At 42.9% G+C, this 18482-nt stretch overlaps 1 protein-coding gene across 3 annotated transcripts in view; it reads right to left on the bottom strand.

Moving 5' to 3' along the window:
* The window catches only part of ARHGAP8 (Rho GTPase activating protein 8), a 91807-nt gene that overhangs the window by 53692 nt on the left and 19633 nt on the right, over window positions 1–18482 (bottom strand). For all 3 annotated transcript variants that reach the window (XM_076344071.1, XM_076344081.1, XM_076344088.1), the window contains exons 2-3: window positions 6653–6764; window positions 2716–2853 (exon numbers count right to left, since the gene is read on the bottom strand). In XM_076344071.1, coding sequence (XP_076200186.1) covers window positions 2716–2853; window positions 6653–6689 — 175 coding nt within the window. In that variant the 5' untranslated portion in view covers window positions 6690–6764. The remainder of the gene's footprint in view (window positions 1–2715; window positions 2854–6652; window positions 6765–18482) is intronic.

Below are 18482 nucleotides of genomic sequence, written 5' to 3'. Positions count from 1 at the left end.
AATAATTTAAAAATTATTTGTTTCAAAAGGGACTGTCCTTTTCCAAGATGGAAAGGAGATCTGAAGAGCTCATCCTTTCCTCACTTGAATCTAAATCCAGAAAACATTCAAACCTGACTCCACTCCAGTTAACACTGGGGATAGGGAGGTCTCGTTTTGTGGAGGTGAAGCATGTCTTTGGATCATATTTTACCTTCCCCGTGTTCTGAATTCATATGCACACCTCTGCGTTCTCCTCTTACATCCCACCATCAGAGCTGCTTTAGAAGGTGCAGACTGCATCTGAAGCATGGCTCCTGGCTTGTGCTTCGCATTTAAATTGCCCAGCAGACTTGCAAAACTCCATCATATATTTCTGACTGAAATGGCAGCTAAAGTCACTCTTTTCTGAGCTTAAATAATGGTTAGGGGACTTCTTTCCCTACAAAAGGCTGCAGTATTAAGGACAAAACCATCAGAGAGAATCCAACATTTCAGCCAAGATTTATCTTGTGAATTCCTCCATTTGCTCTGGTAAATTTAAACCAGGAGTATACCTAATGTTTAGACTTTATTCCAAGCAAACACTGATACAGAGCAAGTTCCAAGATGAAACTATGGAAGCTACAGGTAGGTCTCTTTAAAAAACACTGTGGCTTTCACTCCACTATACTGAAGCACATTCGCATTCTCTAACACAGGAATAAGGCACATGCATAAGATGAAGCCAGGCAGGACTGCTCAGGAAGGGGCAGGCTGGTTATCATTCTGTCCCCATCACATGTTCTCTGTTTCACCATCAGTAAAAGCATGAATTTTTAAAAGGAGCTGTTCCAGTATATTTTATCTTCCCATTCCAAAATTTTCCCCTTTTTTGAGTTTTCCCACCATTTTAACTCTTCCAAGTCAAATGACAGAGTCCTCCTGAGATTGTTTGCCTTGGTAGTAAGTAAACTTTTATTTATGTATTTATTTAAGTCAACAGGGAATGTCGTAGTAAGTTCTCCTTGACTGACCAGTAAGATTGCCAACTTGTCCCCTTTTTCCCCAGTAGGGAGGGATGGAGAAGAGGAGCTTAGTCTAAGCAAAGACTCAGGGGTTTCAGCGCATCACCCGGCAGCTCTGCCCATAGCTGCAAAAAAGACGATGGTTCCTCCAAGGAAAATAAACACACAAGTACCCTTTAGAATTAACACCAGCTGAAACAGACAAATATCAAGCGCTTATGACTTCCAGGGCAGCTTTGAGTGAATGAAGAACAAGGAGCAACAACAAACATTTACTAAATATTTGTGCACGATTAAAGTTGAAGCAGTAAATACATGGCCCATCACAATTTGATGTTGAGTATACCAGCAGGAGACAAAAAGTCTTGTAGATCTCTTTTAGAGCATTAGCATATAGCACTGCCTAATACAGCAATGTGAGAGGTTCTTAGGTGGACAGTTATAGTGACCCTGGTGTATCCAGTGTGTCTGTTAACATGACTGTTTCACACTTTGTCAGTTTGACTTCAACAGTTTCATTAACAACTCTTCTGTCTTGGTACTTCCCCCATCCCAAAACTGGTGCTTGAGTGAGAAACATCCTAGTGGGTTAGCAGGTAGTAGCTTTTGAATCGCAAGAATGTGAATCTGTTACTCCCTTGTTTATGGATTTGAGTCTTCTGTTGGGGGGTTAGTTTTGAAGAAGGTAAAAGGTAATTATTATCCTGTGTATAACTAGCTTCAAGAAGAGAAGTTACTATGGGTAAATTTCTCCTCCCACTACAGTCAGAAGTCAAATTACCACGGATTTCACCGCCCTAGTCAATCATACCTCAGTAGAGGACTGGTTTTGCTAAAGTTCATATTCACCTAGATGACACCCTGTTATGGCTCAAATTCAGGAAGGTACATATGCGCAACCCGAGTTCATCATTTTCCTGAAAAATCATCATCTAGGCTCACTGAAGTACGAGGTACAAAAAGTGCGCACAATATAACACGATCTTAGACTTCGTTAGGATGAGCAGTGTTAAATACCGCTATTTGTTTCTTATTGTATACATTTCTTTAGTTCAGGATTGTGATTGTTAATACTATTTTAACAAGCACATTGATGCCAAAAATAAGCCAAAAGGGAAAAAATATGCAATACATACTTTAAAGAGGTGCTTTTATATCATAAATATGCCTGCCTGTCTTATACGTTGCCAGAATGTTTTAAAAATAAATAACTGTAAACATTAAATGATCCAATATTCAAATATGCTATGTACCCATAGCTTTTCTCCATGTCACAACAGAGTCAGGTGATAAATGCAGTTAACATTTATGTCAACAGTTTCCTTTCTGCCTTTTATTAGTTTTTATACAGTAACCCATATCTCTTCACAGTTGCACGCCCTTTCCAGGGCACACTAGAAGAATGATTATGTGTGGCTACACAACACTTCACGTTATTCAGAAAACAAAACAGCTTATCACAAATAAAGTACAGATCTGTTACAGCCACAGTTAGGCCTTAGATTACAACATATTGCTATTGTTATATTTTAAAGCAAGATTAAGCTCAAATATTTGGCTCATAATTCATCTGTAGAAAAGCACTGAGTTCACATATTACTATTCAGCTGCTTTTCAGGATGAAGGCTGAAAGCATCAACATGATTCCTGTGCATCACCTTGAGTACAGTAAGAAAAATGTGGTAAGGGGTCTAGTAAGCGTGAAGCCGTAGCATTTTTCCAAACATACCTGCTAACTGGATGATGCCATGTCTCGCAACATCGTAGTAAGGGTGATTGATATTTAACTCAGGATCCTCAAGTGGTGAAGACATAAATGTTTCTTCCTGTGTTGACTGTGTATCTTCCGCTTCATCTTTCTGCAGTTCTAAAGGAGCAAGCAAGAATGCTTAAATGCTAATGAACAAAGAAAAACTTTTGCCTCTGAGACATTATTGAAGGGTTGAATTTTAGCTCAGTTTGACAAAAACATAGGCCTTTATCACCATTTGATGCAGTTTCAGATCAGTTTCTTATTCTTTACTGTTTGTCACGTGGGAAAAGCAACCCTTTAATACCTCAAAGCTACCTTCACATTCTCCTTAAGATTATTATCTGACGTGATGCTCACAAAAATCTTGACAATGACTGGACAGCTGGCAAGCTGTGACCTTGTTATTCACAACTGCTGCTGTTGTCTCATCATTTCCTACACTCCCACAATCTGCTGCTTGTATCCATCTACAGCTTCTTGTCTTTTACTTCAAGGTTGTCCAAATGAGGAAGTCAAAGTTTCAGTATGCTAACACGTGCATACTCCACATTAACACCCCATGTGAAGGCTCTTTGAGAGCAGACTCATTACTTTGCATAAAGGTAGCAAAGTGCAAACAAATCTCCATCTCGCCTCCCTCAAAACCCACTGTTTCCTTGAAAGCCTTCTGAACTTGTGTCCTGGTTTTGTCTGGGACCGAAACGGTCATTAAACCACCACAACTTGCAATAGGCAAGGCAGCCAAATGTCCATCCAACATATACTCAGCTAGAGGCCACGCAAAGGTGTAAAATTCTGCTCAAAACCCCAGTAAAATCAATGGGCATCCTTCCCCCAACTTCAGTAGATTCTGGACTAGATCCTAGAATTAAAAAAAATCTAGTCTGCACTGAAATGAGCAACACAAGGTCAATCGATCTTGTTCCAGGGTTTTTTGGTTTTGTTTTGGGTTTTTTTTTTCCCACGTTTTTTCCAAACTGTTGTAAGGTTCAAAAAGAGCTGATCCTAAGTACATATCCAAATGAACACAGATTCTGGGATAATTACTATCACTAATATTTCTACACTATTCAAATGAATGTTTTCTAGAAACTGACAGGAATAACATTAAATTGACATGCTAACACACAAGTGTCTTGGTGGCTTAAGAGAAGAGGAGGCACACATAAAGAGAAAAATTAATGTTCTGATAAGGTGCACCACCCCCTGTACATCATCCATCTCTTTTTATCATGCAATGTAGAATTAACAGTTTTATCTATAACACTATCAGTGCCACTTTAAAAAGTACTTCAAGAATATTTTGCCTTCTCATCATCTGCGTATTTCATATGCCTTGACCAGCACGCAAGACACACTAGGGCAGAGAATATATTAAGTATTGATTTCAGCCAGATTTATGTGCCAGTAGCTAATAAGTGTTAGAGAAAAACTCTTACTAAATATTTCGGAATGCTTTCCACTCACAGTTTCAGCCACATGAAAGCTTTATTGTCTCATTTTTATTTTTAACGTGATTTGTACCAAAAATGCATTTCACAAGGATGAAAAATGCCACTAGTGGCTGGGCTTCTCAAAGACAAAGAGGAGTCAGGAACACATGTACTACTTTTACATTTCTTTATGTCTGAATTCACATTAAAGCCTCCTCAGAAAAGGAATCAGCAGTCCTATAGGAAAAAAAAAATCTGTCTTTAGAAATATACCATTGGAGTCCTCTTCATACACACAAAAAAGTTTAAATTCTTATTATTATCTCCAAAATGTGTATTTTTCTACCCTTTTGTCCTGATTTTGGCTGGGATAGAGTTAATTTTCTTCCTAGTAGCTGGTATAGTACTGTGTTTTGGATTTAGGGTGAGAACAATGTTGATAACGCACCGATGTTTTAGTTGTTGCTGAGCAGTGCTTACACTAGCCAAGGACTTTTCAGCTTCCCATGCTCTGCCGACTGAGAAGGCTGGAGGTGCACAAGAAGCTGGGAGGGGGCACAGCCAAACTGGCCAAAGGGACATTCCATACCATGTGACATCATGCTCAGTACATAAACTGGGGAAAGCTGGCCGGGGGGGCCGCTGCTCAGGGACTGGCTGGGCATCGGTTGGCGGGTGGTGAGCAACTGCATTGTGCATCACTTGCTTTGTATATTCTATTATTATTTTATTTCAATTATTAAACTGTTCTTATCTCAACCCACGAGTTTTCTCACTTTTAGTCTTCTCATTTTCTCCCCCATCCCACTGTGGGGGAGTGAGCGAGCGGCTGTGTGGTGCTCAGCTGCCGGCTGAGGTTAAACCACGACATCTTTAAAAGTGTATAATATATAAAAAGCTACACTAACCTTAACTGGAAAAGTATTCTTTCACTTTAAAGAATGTTTTTGTCCCAAGAGCTGGGAAGAATAATACAAACATAATGCAGTATATGAATGTCACAATTTTTTCCTTTTTTAAGTCATGTTAAATCCCAGAACAAGGAAAACGCTATTTTGTTTATTAGGGGTTTGTTTTTCATGTCTGAGCACTGTAACCACCTAAAGTAACAAAAAGTTGCAAGGAGAGAGAGAAAAAGAAATAGAAAATGCTAGTCTGTGGGGATGTGAAGCAGGAGCTGTGAACCATTTACCATAATCCACTGAAACTTAACAGGCTTTATTAAAAGTGAAATGTGTATTCAAGTTAAACACAACAGAAACAACCAATACGTTAACTACAGCCTTTGGTACAGAGAGGCAGAGGCTAACTCCTTCTGTAAAAAATTATTTTCTACTATGCATAAAAATAGGTTTCCAAAAAGCAGGGGTAAGGATTTGTAACGAAGTATAGATATCAAGCTATCTGGCTTTGAAATGTGCCAAAGAACTACAGAAGCAAAGTAAATATGCACGCCCATTCGTACTGCACTTATTCACAGGGACTACAGAAGTCCCAACAGTATCATACCTACTGAAAAGCTAGTTAACCCTAACCTAGTAAGAGAAGTTTTTGTATATTCTTTTACTTTTCCTCTTTTTTGATTTTTAATATGTGAACAAGAGGACTGGAGCACAAGAGATGTTTCGTAATAAACACAAATAAAAAAAGAAGATTCATTGTTCCAAACTGAGGGAGACCTCGGCTCCCTTTTTCTCCTGCAAATGATAGAGGAGTTTATTCCCCTGCTCCATGAGCTATAGCAGAGGATCATCTGTTACCACTCATGCTGTTATCACTGTTCAACCCAGGCTGGGAGACAACATGAGAGGCCTGATCCAGAGCTTGCCAAGGCTGAGGGGAAAATTGCTTTTGGTGGATTTTGAATCAGGCCCTAGGAGTAAAAAGGCCAGCCTGCTGCTGCTGAAAGTCATGACATGGAGAAATCAAAGCTAAGGTGAGGGACAGGGAAAGGGAGACTGAGGTGGCGGGGAAAGAAAAAAAAAAAAAGAAAAAAAAAGCTCTGGAAGACTCTTGCTCTGGGGTTCAGCCTGGCACCCTCAAAAACTCAAGGCAAAAAAAAGTAACGCTGATCTTTCAAAATGATGAGGCCCCTAATGCCATGGTCATATTGCTCAGCTCGACTAATATCTTTGCAGATAACATGCAATACAGCAATCTCTATGCTCATTCAATACTTGTCTGTTTGGAGTAATGACTCCCATTTGTGCCACAATATGTGATGATGGTGATATTCCAATAGCCTAGAATTGCACTAGGAACATCTACCAATAATTCATAAAAGCTGCATGTATTAAACTAACCTTCAACCCTAATGGCTTTAATAGGGTACACATCAGTACACTGGCTGTAACTCATACTGGATTGCTCCAAGAAGTATTACAAAATGTTTGTGAAGCCTCTCACTTACTGAAGATGCTCTGCTAAATCACCTGTAACTCTACAAAGATGCCATTTGAAGTATAATAAAAAATATTTACCTATTTCAGCTAACTTCTCATAGTCAGCCTCAGACATGTTTCCCCTTAGGAACAGGTCTATGCAGATCTTGCTAAATGATTCTTGTGGGATGAAATGGTCCTTGGGTCAACCCTACAAAAATAAAAAAAAGTAGCTGTCATCACAATGTGGCATATTTTACACACTATACAGATATAAAAAGAAAACAACCACCACCCCCAACCCCCAAATCCTACTGCCCAATTAATGTTGAGGAACCAGTTCATCTGCATTTGGGCACCATTTTCTTACAACATAGAGTACTATAGAAGTGGTTTAAAACAGTGGTCCAAAAAAGAAAAGCTACATACAATAACAAGACTTTCAACAAACTGATCTGGTTTTATTGGGGGGGCGGCTCTTTTTAAAAATACTTACATATTACACATTTTTAATTATAAACATCAGAATTGCAGATTAATTCACTTCCAGAAACAACATACACATTCTTAATTTTTTCTTCATTTTATTTCCCTGACGAAGAAGATATATACTCCATACCCTCACATCAAAGTCACTTATTCCGTAGCAGTTTTAAGTTTTATTACAGGAAATGTTTTATACCACACATTTCGCATGCAAGAGCTTCATGAAAATTTCAAGTGAGCATTAACATATAAAAACCTGAAAAAACAGCACTTCCTGTGCGTAATCACTGCTTTTTGTCAAACACTCTGCGGAGTGCTTTGTAAACAGAATACTAAGTAACACACCCAAAGTGAGCATCAGGAGCGAAGAATACGATTTAGAAGATCTGCCTCCCCAAGCAGCTGCTCCAAGGAGCAGTAAGAGTACTTCCCTTAAATTAAAAACCCAGACTCAGGTATGGAGGTGAGAAAGAAATTGAGCTTTTCATACTCTCTTTTTAATTTAATTTAAAACCCCTGTTTTATAACAGTTTGGTTTCATCTAAGCATGTTATATAAAAAGAAAACAGGCACATTTATGGCTTGGTTATTGAGAAAAGGCATATGCAAGCATGTTCTTCTCCTCTGCCAAGAGATTAGATATTGTATTGCTACTTCAAAGCACTGAAACTGGGAAATTATTTTGGACTAAAACCAAACAAGACCAGCCAGTCTGCCTGCTTGCTTCTGCCCACTCTGCGTGTCCCAAAGCTTAAGTAGGTTAAGTAGGTTTATTCTAGACCCACAAGTCTGAAAGCTAGATACCACCCTTTTTTTTTTTCTTTTTTTTTTTTAACCGGAGAAGGGATATAGAAGTAGTTTTCTAGAAATAAAATGCACATCAACAAAGCAAGTAAACATCTGCATAATTATAATCATATGTTTATCTATTTTGCTGAGAAGGGATTAGTCATTAGAGTGACCACAGTTACAATGTATGAACTAGAGCCGAGCTCTAACCAGCTAATGCAAAGTCTATCCTCTGATATAAAACTATATCCAGTTTATATAGGCAAAACAAATTTGCACCCTAGTATATGACTATAGCTCCCAGGTGCTACAGTAAAACAAGGACCTGCTAACCATCATAATATTTAAAAGAGCTTCTGATAGCTAATGAAGGCTTTCCATAAATTTTCAAACCATTTCACAGATCTGATACTAATGTAATAGTAATTATCACCAAAGGCAACCATGCATTTCCATAACTTGCTGCACTGCAGCCAAAACATGATCATGGTTCTACCACTTCGAAGATTTTCAAACACTTACCAATTATTTTATAATAATCTTCATTGTTTCTTGTTGAAAATAGTTATCTCTGTTTACAGGAAACTCTCAATTTAAAAGCACATACACAGGGAAAAGTCCCATTAAGTTTGAAAGAAAATTATGCAATTTCTCACTGAGCAACAATTTCCTTAAAAAAATGAAAGCAATTCTGGGCCAGATATATTTCAGTTCATGTTAATTTTACCACATGGTATTCAAAATGACAATTCCATTGTTGTTTTTAAATTATGATTTAAAAAAAAAACAACTTAGCAATTGATATTCGAACCAGTAATTAATTTGTTTATAATTACTCTGAGTGGTATTTAGACATTTCTAAAATTAACAATTAGCAACTAGTGTGATAATTCATGGGTTTTTAGCAACTAACTTGTGGCAGGTATTGTAGATGATTTAGTAATTGATGTAGTTTGCTCATAAGTACTTGGTATATTATCTGATCATGTGTACCTGTGATGGTCAGGAGTAAATGGTACGTAAGTATCTACTTCGAATAAACAAAATTTAAAAGTGTTTTTGAAGCAAAGCGTAGTTGCAAAAAAAGGAAAGCTGACTTTTTCTATCTTACCTGAAGAATTTCCTCCCAACTTTTTTTCCTAAACAAAATGTTCGCATTTCATAGGAATGTAACAATACTGAGAAGTTTTCAAGGGGCTCAGAATTCAACCTACAGCTCACGCTTGTATTCACACCTCAGCCTCCAACTTCACCGAGTATTTCAAGCAGGCCTTTCTGCTCTCTGCTGAAGCTGGAAGTTGACCACAATAAGCTCTTTGTGACTTATTTTTCTGTTACGTTTTTCAACTTAGTTTTCATAGACTACCACCTGCGTTCAGCCAAACTTTCAGAACAAAGAAAGCCAATGTTCAATATATCTGATCTTCACAGACTTCATCCCAGCCAAGTATTTCCCAAAGCTCTTACAAGGAAATGGGGCACTACCTTTCTTCTAAAGTACCTATTTACACCAGGCCTTTCCATCCTATTGAATTTTAACCGTAAATCATAAATAAAATCATAAGTCAAAAACTAGGCTATATCTTTGACACTACAATGCTTTTCTCAGATGACATGAGAAATGAATTGATGGAACAGTGTCGTGGTTTAACTTCAGTCGGCAACTAAGCACCACGCAGCCGCTCGCTCACTCCCCCCCACCCGGTGGGATGGGGGAGAGAATTGGAAGAGCACAAGTTAGAAAAACTCGTGGGTTGAGATAAAAACAGTTTAATAATTGAAATAAAATGATAATAATAATAATAATATGATAATAATAATAATAATAATACACAAAGCAAGTGATGCACAGTACAATTGCTCACCACCCGCCGACCGATGCCCAGCCAGTCCCCGAGCAGCGGCCCCCCCGGCCAGCTTTCCCCAGTTTCTGTACTGAGCATGACGTCACATGGTATGGAATGTCCCTTTGGCCAGTTTGGCTGTGCCCCCTCCCAGCTTCTTGTGCACCTCCAGCCTTCTCAGTCGGTAGAACATGGGAAGCTGAAAAGTCCTTGGCTAGTGTAAGCATTACCTAGCAACAACTAAAACATCGGTGCGTTATCAACTTTGTTCTCATCCTAAATCCAAAACACTGTACCAGCTACTAGAAAAGAAATTAACTCTATCCCTGCCGAAACCAGGACAATATCCACCCCTTATTCTATACCATCTGCGTCATGCTCAAGTCTCATATTTTCCAGTACATTTTCATTAATCACCACCCCTTTATATATATATATATATACACACACACAGAGATATCATTCCCTTCGTCTGTGGGCCATCCCTCTAAAATGTTCGGTGAGTTCATTTAGTCCATGACTTCGGGCTCCATCTGTCATAATAATCTTTCAGGGCAGGAAAAATGGAGATGGTATGTGGTGTTGGATTGTTCCATGTTGAAGTCAGTTCTGGTACCATCATCACTGTGCTTTGCTTGGTTTCACTGAAGTTATTCTTCATTAGTCTGGGTGATTCTTATTGTAATAACATTAGTATGGCATATAATATTATTAGTATTATTAGTATATCTGTGTATTATTAGTATAACTATTATAACTATAATTAGTACTTAACATCACATAATTCAGATCATTGGCTATTCTCACCCAAAATCAAATCCCCTTGAGGTACACATCGGACTTCCCCATCCTTCCGCATTATCCACCAAGTGCACCCAGGTCCTTGAGCAAAAGCAATCTCACGGATGGGTTTGCCTCTGCCTGAGGCAGGAATAACCCAGACTGTCTTCCCCAGCATATTTTTTATGTGCACTACAGGAACTTTATTCCCATCTACAGTACGTAAAAGTTCTGACTGGGCAGGGCCTGCTCGATTGGCAGATCCCCTCATGTTGACTAACCAGGTGGCCTTTGCTAAATGCGTATCCCAATGTTTGAACGTCCCACCACCCATTGCTCTCAGTGTAGTCTTTAACAGTCCATTGTATCGTTCAATTTTCCCAGAGGCTGGTGCATGATAGGGGATGTGATACACCCACTCAATGCCGTGCTCTTTGGCCCAGGTGTCTATGAGGTTGTTTCGGAAATGAGTCCCATTGTCTGACTCAATTCTTTCTGGGGTGCCATGTCGCCATAGGACTTGCTTTTCAAGGCCCAGGATAGTGTTCCGGGCGGTGGCATGGGGCACAGGATATGTTTCCAGCCATCCGGTGGTTGCCTCCACCATTGTAAGCACGTGGCGCTTGCCTTGGCGGGTTTGTGGGAGTGTGATATAATCGATCTGCCAGGCCTCCCCATATTTATATTTCAACCATCGTCCTCCATACCAAAAAGGCTTTAACCGCTTGGCTTGTTTGATTGCAGCGCATGTTTCGCATTCATGGATAACCTGGGCTATAGTGTCCATGGTCAAGTCCACCCCTCGATCACGAGCCCATCTATATGTTGCATCTCTTCCTTGGTGGCCTGAGGTGTCATGGGCCCACCGAGCTAGAAATAATTCACCCTTATGTTGCCAGTCCAGATCCACCTGAGCCACTTCAATCTTAGCAGCCTGATCCACCTGCTGGTTATTTTGATGTTCTTCAGTGGCCCGACTCTTGGGTACGTGAGCATCTACGTGACGGACTTTTACAACCAGGTTCTCCACCCGGGCAGCAATATCTTGCCACAGTGCGGCAGCCCAGATGGGTTTGCCTCTGCGCTGCCAGTTGCTCTGCTTCCATTGCTGCAACCACCCCCACAGGGCATTTGCCACCATCCATGAGTCAGTATAGAGATAGAGCACTGGCCACTTTTCTCGGTCAGCAATGTCTAAAGCCAGCTGGATGGCCTTTACTTCTGCAAATTGGCTCGATTCACCTTCTCCTTCAGCAGTTTCTACAACTTGTCGCATAGGACTCCATACAGCAGCTTTCCACCTCCGATGTTTTCCCACAAGACGACAGGACCCATCAGTGAACAGGGCATATTGCTTCTCATTTTCTGGTAGTTCATTATACATTGGGGCCTCTTCAGCACGCGTTACCTCCTCCTCTGGCAATATTCCAAAATCTTTGCCCTCTGGCCAATCCATGATCACTTCCAGGATTCCTGGGCGACTGGGGTTTCCTATTTGAGCCCGTTGTGTGATCAGTGCGACCCACTTACTCCATGTAGCATCAGTTGCATGATGTGTACAGGGGACCCTCCCTCTGAACATCCAGCCTAGCACCGGCAGTCGTGGTGCCAGGAGGAGCTGTGCTTCAGTGCCGATCACTTCTGAAGCAGCTCGAACCCCTTCATATGCTGCTAATATCTCTTTTTCAGTTGGAGTATAGCGGGCCTCGGATCCTCTGTATCCCCGACTCCAAAACCCTAGGGGTCGACCTCGAGTCTCCCCTGGTGCTTTCTGCCAGAGGCTCCAGGTAGGGCCGTTCTCCCCGGCTGCGGTATAGAGCACATTTTTTACCTCTTGCCCTGCCCGGACTGGCCCCAGGGCTACTGCATGAACTATCTCCTCTGTAATTTGTTCAAAAGCTTGTCGTTGCTCAGGGCCCCATTTGAAATCGTTCTTCTTCCGGGTCACTTGATAGAGAGGGTTTACAATCAGACTGTAATTTGGAATGTGCATTCTCCAAAAACCCACGACGCCTAAGAAAGCTTGTGTTTCCTTTTTGCTAGTTGGTGGAGACATGGCTGTTATTTTGTTGATCACATCCATTGGGATCTGACGACGTCCATCTTGCCATTTTATTCCTAAAAATTGGATCTCCTGTGCAGGTCCCTTGACCTTACTTTGTTTTATGGCAAAACCGGCCTTCAGCAGGATTTGGACTATTTCCTTCCCTTTTTCAAAAACTTCTCCTGCTGTGTTGCCCCACACAATGATATCATCAATGTATTGCAGGTGTTCTGGAGCTCCACCCTGTTCTAGTGCAGTCTGGATTAGTCCATGGCAAATGGTAGGGCTGTGTTTCCACCCCTGGGGCAGTCGGTTCCAGGTGTACTGAACGCCCCTCCAAGTGAAAGCAAACTGTGGCCTGCACTCTGCTGCCAAAGGGATTGAGAAAAACGCATTAGCAATATCAACTGTGGCATACCACTTGGCTGCCTTTGACTCCAGTTCGTATTGAAGTTCTAGCATGTCTGGCACAGCAGCACTCAGCGGTGGTGTGACTTCATTTAGGCCACGATAGTCTACTGTTAGTCTCCACTCTCCATTAGACTTCCGCACTGGCCATATGGGACTGTTAAAGGGTGAGCGGGTCTTGCTGATCACTCCTTGGCTCTCCAGTCGACGAATCAGCTTATGGATGGGAATCAGGGAGTCTCGGTTGGTGCGATATTGCCGCCGGTGCACTGTGGTGGTAGCAATTGGCACTTGTTGGTCTTCGACCTTCAGCAACCCCACAACAGAGGGGTCCTCCGAAAGACCAGGCAAGGTGGACAGCTGTTTAATTTCCTCCATCTCCAAGGCAGCTATACCAAAAGCCCACCGGTACCCTTTTGGGTCCTTGAAATACCCTCTCCTGAGGTAGTCTATGCCAAGGATGCACGGAGCATCTGGGCCAGTCACAATGGGGTGCTTCTGCCACCCGTTCCCAGTTAAACTCACTTCGGCTTCCAATACAGTTAGCTGTTGGGATCCCCCCGTCACCCCAGAAATACAGATGGGTTCTGCCCCTATATAGCTTGATGGCATTAGGGTACACTGTGCACCGGTGTCTACCAGAGCCTTATACTTCTGTGGGTCTGACGTGCCAGGCCACCGAATCCACACAGTCCAGTAAACCCGGTTGTCCCTTTCCTCCCCCTGGCTGGAGGCAGGGCCCCTCTAATCCTCATCACAGTATTCATTTCTCATTTCTTGTACGTACGGGTCAGAAGTTTCTTCATTAAGATCAAGAGTAAGATCAGCCCTTCTACTCTCTCTGGGGAACTGCCCGCTGGAAACTGGAGCAGCAATTTTCCTGGAAGAACCTCTTTCTGTGATTGTTTTCCCTTGCAATTCGCGTACCCGTGCCCCTAGGGCTGCGGTAGGTTTCCCATCCCACTTCCTCATGTCCTCTCCGTGGTCACACAGATAAAACCATAGGGTGCCCCGTGGTGTGTACCCTTTATATTCTCTCTCTTGAGCAAAAGAACGCTTACTTCTAATAGCCGAGATACTGGTCCGTACAGGTGAGGAGTAGGACCTATCCTCTCTGAGTTGCTGGATCTCCCGGGACAGTTTTTCGGACAGTTTCTCCACAGCCGAGACGATGGAGGAAGAAAGACTTTCCTCGTATTGTCGGAGTTGACTAGCCAATTCATCCACTGTTTGTTCCTCTCCATCTTTCCAGGTCATCACTGCCAATGAATTGGCGTATGACGATGGTGAGCTCCTTATAAACTTCCGCCACATGGGTCGTGTGCACTTGACTTCGTCTGGATCTTTGGATAGTTGTTTATTGTTCAGGTCACCATAAATCACCTCCAGCACAGCTAATTCTCTCAGAAACTGGATACCCTTCTCCATGGTGGCCCACTTGCTTGGGCGACATATGACATCTTCCTTAAAGGGATACCTTTCCTTCACGCTTGACAAGAGTCGCCTCCAAAGGCTGAGGATACGTGTCCCTTTTCCAATTGCTTTGTCAATGCCCCCTTCCCTAGAAAGGGATCCCAGCTGCTTGGCTTCCCTACCCTCTAATTCCAGGCTACTGGCCCCATTATCCCAGCATCGGAGCAGCCAGGTGACAATATGCTCACCTGGACGACGGCTGAAATCTTTTCGTATATCTCGCAACTCACTCAGGGATAGAGATCGGGTGGTCACTGCCTCGTTTATGAGTTCTTCCTCTTCCTCCTCCCCGATCAGCGGCCGGGTCTCCTCCTCCCGTTCTCGTGATGGCCCTTCTCCAGGGTACTCGTACAGTTCTTCCTCCAGTTCCCTTTTAGAAGAAACTTCTTCCTCCCTTACTAAACGAGCCGACTTCCGCTTCCAAAATTTCTTCTTGTGTACAGGGGCGACTGATACCGGCACAGGCTGGTTCTTTGGTTCAGCCACAGGGCCTGTTGCCGGGGTTGGAGTGGCCGCAGTGCATGTCGCCGGGGTTGGAGTGGCCGCAGTGCAAGTGCATGTCACCGGAGTCCGAGTAGCCGCAGGGCCTGTCGCCGGGGTTGGAGTGGCCACAGTGCACGTGCATGTCACCGGAGCCTGAGTGGCCGCAGTGCATGTCGCCGGGACTGGAGTGGCCTCAGTGCATGTCGCCGGGATTGGAGTGGCCGCAGTGCATGTCGCCAGGGTCTGAGTGGCCGCAGTGCATGTCGCCGGGACTGGAGTGGCCTCAGTGCATGTCGCCGGGATTGGAGTGGCCGCAGTGCATGTCGCCAGGGTCTGAGTGGCCGCAGTGCATGTCGCCGGGGTCTGAGTGGCTGCAGTGCATGTCGCCGGGATTGGAGTGGCCGCAGTGCATGTCGCTGGGGTCTGAGTGGCCGCAGTGCATGTCGCCGGGGTCTGAGTGGCTGCAGTGCATGTCGCCGGGATTGGAGTGGCCGCAGTGCATGTCGCCGGGGTCTGAGTGGCCGCAGTGCATGTCGCCGGGGTCTGAGTGGCCGCAGTGCATGTCGCCGGGGTCTGAGTGGCCGTAGTGCATGTCGCTGGGGTTGGAGTGGCCGTAGTGCGTGTTGCCCGGGTTTGAGTGGCCGCAGGGCCTGTTACCGGGGTCTGAGTGGCTGCACGGCCTGTCGCTGGGGTCGGAGTGGCCGCAGGGCGCGTTGCCCGGGTCTGAGTGGCCGCAGTGCGTGTCGTTTTACTGTCAGAGCCAGAGACCTTCCCTTCCCTTTGAGGGCACTGAATGGTGTTGAACAGGGCTCGGTAGGCATGGGCCAGGCCCCAGCACGTTGCAATGAGCTGCATCTCTCTGGAGTTGCCAGGGTGACAGCATACTTTTTCCAAATATTCTACTAACTTTTCAGGATTCTGCACTTGCTCAGGGGTGAAGTTCCAAAACACTGGGGGTGCCCATTGGCCTAGGTACTTGCCCATCTTGTCCCACACACCTTGCCACTCATAATTATTCAGCCTTGGGGCAGATCTCTGGATGATATTCTTAAATTGCTTACCAACTTTAGACAAAACCGAAACAGTATTCCCAAGAAGTATTAATAGAAGTATCTTAACTGCCCAAGGATGTTCAAAATACTGAAAAATTACTGTAATGAAGGAGGAAACATTATAGAAGAAGGTAGTGACCCTGCCATTCTGTATTTCCTCCGTAAAAAAACTCTCAGAAAAGTTACTGCAATTGCTAGTTGTCTCCACGAAATGATCTCCGTGGTACAGTAACGGCTTCATTGCGAAGTTTACATACCACACTAATGTCAAGGTCAATGTTCTAAAAACAAACCTCACAAGCGAGACATTACTATTCACTGCAGACCACAGCAAACTGCAAAACCCAACACCAATCTTTAACATGTACAGCAGGAAAAAGAGCGCGATGCAGATTATACAAATCAATATTGAGAACAGAGAAACCAACATTGTGACCCACAACTACTAACAGATATAAGTTCTTTAATACGCTCCGGTTAACCTGTTATTATCTCAAACCCTTCGAGCCCCACGTTGGGCGCCAAAAAGGACTGTCGTGGTTTAACTTCAGTCGGCAACTAAGCACCACGCAGCCGCTCGCTCACTCCCCCCCACCCGGTGGGATGGGGGAGAGAATTGGAAGAGCACAAGTTAGAAAAACTCGTGGGTTGAGATAAAAACAGTTTAATAATTGAAATAAAATGATAATAATAATAATATGTTAATAATAATAATAATAATACACAAAGCAAGTGATGCACAGTACAATTGCTCACCACCCGCCGACCGATGCCCAGCCAGTCCCCGAGCAGCGGCCCCCCCGGCCAGCTTTCCCCAGTTTATGTACTGAGCATGACGTCACATGGTATGGAATGTCCCTTTGGCCAGTTTGGCTGTGCCCCCTCCCAGCTTCTTGTGCACCTTCAGCCTTCTCAGTCGGTAGAACATGGGAAGCTGAAAAGTCCTTGGCTAGTGTAAGCATTACCTAGCAACAACTAAAACATCGGTGCGTTATCAACTTTGTTCTCATCCTAAATCCAAAACACTGTACCAGCTACTAGAAAAGAAATTAACTCTATCCCTGCCGAAACCAGGACAAACAGAAAAAAAAGCCATCTCCTTGAGCTTGAAGAAAAAAAAAATATATACAATCCTTCTGCTGCATAGCATTGAATGAAATACAATTTCTCCTTCATACTAATTGCTAACGCTATACTTAGCAGTAGTAAATCTCTCTCAAAACCTGCTGAAAAACATCTGGCTTTTGAACACCAAAGTTACTCTACAAGCGAGAGCAACTATGATAGTGTTAAAACATTTGCAAACATTTAACACACAAAGTTACCAGGAAGCTAGAAATAATTTAGACAGACTCAAAGAAGAAGGGAAATGGGGGAGAAACCATCTGCCTGGTTTTCAGCTTACTGCTCCCTTGAGGCAGCAATTAGAAAGTTTCCAGTCACAAGACAAATTTACTGTAGCACCCTCGGAAATTGATTTCCTGTTGACCGCAGCATTCTCTGTTCCTAGGTGATAACATAATCTCCTTAATCGCGTTCCATGCCACGTATCACTGTTTCTAGTAAACTGTCAGATTTAGTGCCTTCCCCCACCACACCCCGCCAAAAAGGCAGTAAAAAAAGCCCCCAAAAGAGCCAAACTACAAGCCTTTCATTAATAATAGAAATTTGGAAGTACTTTACAAAATACCACATCCTATATCCCTCCACAGGCAAGGTTATTACTTACTGACATCCCAAAAAGAGCACTACTTTATTGAAAATGAAGGCAGTCACGCACGCAGAACTGCTTGATAATGAACTCTCATCTACAGATAGTACAAACAAAGGCAAGGGATTCCTCCCAACATTTGTCAAGGCGCAGACGTCTTTGATGCCTATTCTTTTTGTTCACTCAGCTGTCAGATATGTTCTTCTTCAAATTTAAATAGTGTGGTTTCTCTTCTTTTTTTTTTCCTGATGTTCTTGCTTTCCACTGATATTCCTTGTTACTTTCAAAAGGTGTGACACAGCTCACCATGTAACATCAGTCTGCAATTTACATTTTGATAGGATGAGAATTCTGCGTACACCCAGCATTTGCTAAGGGGTATCGTCTACAAAACCAGGTAAAGTGGCTTCAGATTATTTTATTATTTATAATACTGCAGTAACTTTGCTATGGAATTTATAAACACAGCAACATATGAGCTGAGTGCATAATGTACTCGTGAAAAGTGTATTCAAAGCATCCTGCTTTTCTTCCCATAGTTTGTCTGTACTAAATAGTATTTTTCCTCAGTGTATTTCCTACACAATGTCTACCAAAACCAAAGTCCATGTTCTTCATTAGCGGTTTGTTTCAGATATTTGACTTGATTTTGATATTTATTTTCATATTTCATACTGCAGCCTTTCAATACTTAAAGGGGGCTTATAAGAAAGATGGTGACAGACTTTTTAGTAGGGCCTGTAGCAACAGGACAAGGGGTAATGGCTTTAAACTAAAGGGGGGTAGATTTAGACTAGATATAAGGAAGAAATTTTTTACGCTGAGGATGGTGAAACACTGGAGCAGGTTGCCCAGAGAG

This window comes from Aptenodytes patagonicus, chromosome 1 (genome assembly GCF_965638725.1).
Source record: "Aptenodytes patagonicus chromosome 1, bAptPat1.pri.cur, whole genome shotgun sequence".
NCBI classification, from domain to species: Eukaryota; Metazoa; Chordata; class Aves; order Sphenisciformes; family Spheniscidae; genus Aptenodytes; species Aptenodytes patagonicus.
This window is presented reverse-complemented; position numbering and strand designations above follow the sequence as displayed.